A 1,466-nucleotide genomic window follows, 5' to 3' on the forward strand; every position below is an offset into this window, starting at 1 on the left:
AGATGGAATGAGTGTTCAAATAACATTAATAGAGATATTTTACAATTCAGACCGTTTTTCTTTTCTATTGTACGTTTTTTATTTATATTTTTAAAAATATGAAATAAGCAGAGGGGGAAGTTAGTTTTCATTTATGTATAGAATCCATTCCGAAAGTAGTTACAGATAAAAAGAAATTATTTTACTGATACTGACTTACTGTTTAATCAAAGAAACAAGAAAGACTTGACTCTCGCACAATTTTCACAAATGGTTGGAGGGTAGAATTGAATTTAAAACATGCACACTCGAGTACATTTTTTGAAAAGTTCAAAAGAATTTGTGCGACTTTTCTTACATAGTTCAAATTTATTTTTAATCAAACGGCTGACACACACGGGTGTTAATCATTTCCATTTTCTAAAATTTATTTTTAAGCATATGCAAAGCACTTGAAGACTTCAATATATTGTGGTATTATTCATGAGTACAAGTCGTGGGAGAATCTCTATAGTTCAACTTATTAAACATGTCCTTAATGTCTGCAATAAATTATTTAACAATGATCGCTTCGAGTGTCGTAGTTAATCACAATACTTGATGGATACTCGAAAAGTAATAATTGCTGCTATCAAGGCAAATAATCCCATGAGACCCACAGTTTGTATAGGATGATGCACAAGTTTTAAAAGTGAACTCGTTGCACGTCATGTGAAAGACTATATTTCAAACAAAAATTTTGTTATGCCCTAATCAACTTAAGCTTGTAGATTGTCATATATGGCAGTTTTGAAGGGATAGCTTGTATGGACTACTTCAATCACACATTATTTGAGAAGTTCGGTTTATGACTATAAAAAAATTGATTTCTATTTCCTGCAAATCGGTTTATGGCAGAATCCGCCCCAATACTTGTTCTTTGCTGAAGTACTCTATTTAGCAATTGAAAATGGTGGATCAAACACAAGCCATATACATTATGGACAACATAATATAAGATAAATTAGCAAGAGAATAAGGTTTTTACAATATTCATTCTTCCATGATAAATAGATAAAACATAAGGCATCACAAAAGCCAATATCAAATCTCAATTGCGACAAATGCGGGCAGTGGGCATAGTAACACAAATAGGTGCATACTTCTTTTTAGCTTCTGCACTTCCTGGTTTGGGCTCACCAGCCATAGCAACTTTTGCGACCGAAAATGCGGCTGCAGCTGCGGCCGCAAACATCAAGTCCCTTCTAGTGCTGCTTCCCTCTTCCTTGGTGCTCATCACGACCTTTTCATCCTTGGAGGCCTTAACCATGGAAACCCCTCCACGGCGCGCGGTGGTGGGAGGTTGTTTGGAAATGGCGGCAGCTGCGGAGCCACCCAAGAATGAGGCTGTCATTGTCAGAGAAGCCATTTCTATGTAGAGTTTTTAGGCTATCTTGAATTCACAGTGTCACAAGGAATTGGGCAGACTGGTTGGAAGTTAAAAGTGT

The 1,466-nt window shown here is 36.2% G+C and overlaps 1 protein-coding gene across 1 annotated transcript; it reads right to left on the reverse strand.

Annotated features, from left to right (window-relative positions):
* Positions 1 to 936: 936 nt before the first annotated feature.
* On the reverse strand, positions 937 to 1,460 carry LOC111383862 (photosystem II 5 kDa protein, chloroplastic-like). Its single transcript, XM_023008046.1, has one exon. It carries the CDS (start codon positions 1,385 to 1,387, stop codon positions 1,070 to 1,072), a length of 318 nt encoding a protein of 105 aa, XP_022863814.1. The 5' UTR covers positions 1,388 to 1,460; the 3' UTR covers positions 937 to 1,069.
* Between the last annotated feature and the right edge of the window lie 6 nt (positions 1,461 to 1,466).

Source organism: Olea europaea, unplaced genomic scaffold (assembly GCF_002742605.1).
Source record: "Olea europaea var. sylvestris unplaced genomic scaffold, O_europaea_v1 scaffold27783, whole genome shotgun sequence".
NCBI classification, from domain to species: domain Eukaryota; kingdom Viridiplantae; phylum Streptophyta; class Magnoliopsida; order Lamiales; family Oleaceae; genus Olea; species Olea europaea.

Coding starts and splice junctions, on each gene's coding strand:
- LOC111383862 (XM_023008046.1), bottom strand. CDS start 1,387: ATGGCTTCTCTGACAATGACAGCCTCATTCTTGGGTGGCTCCGCAGCT.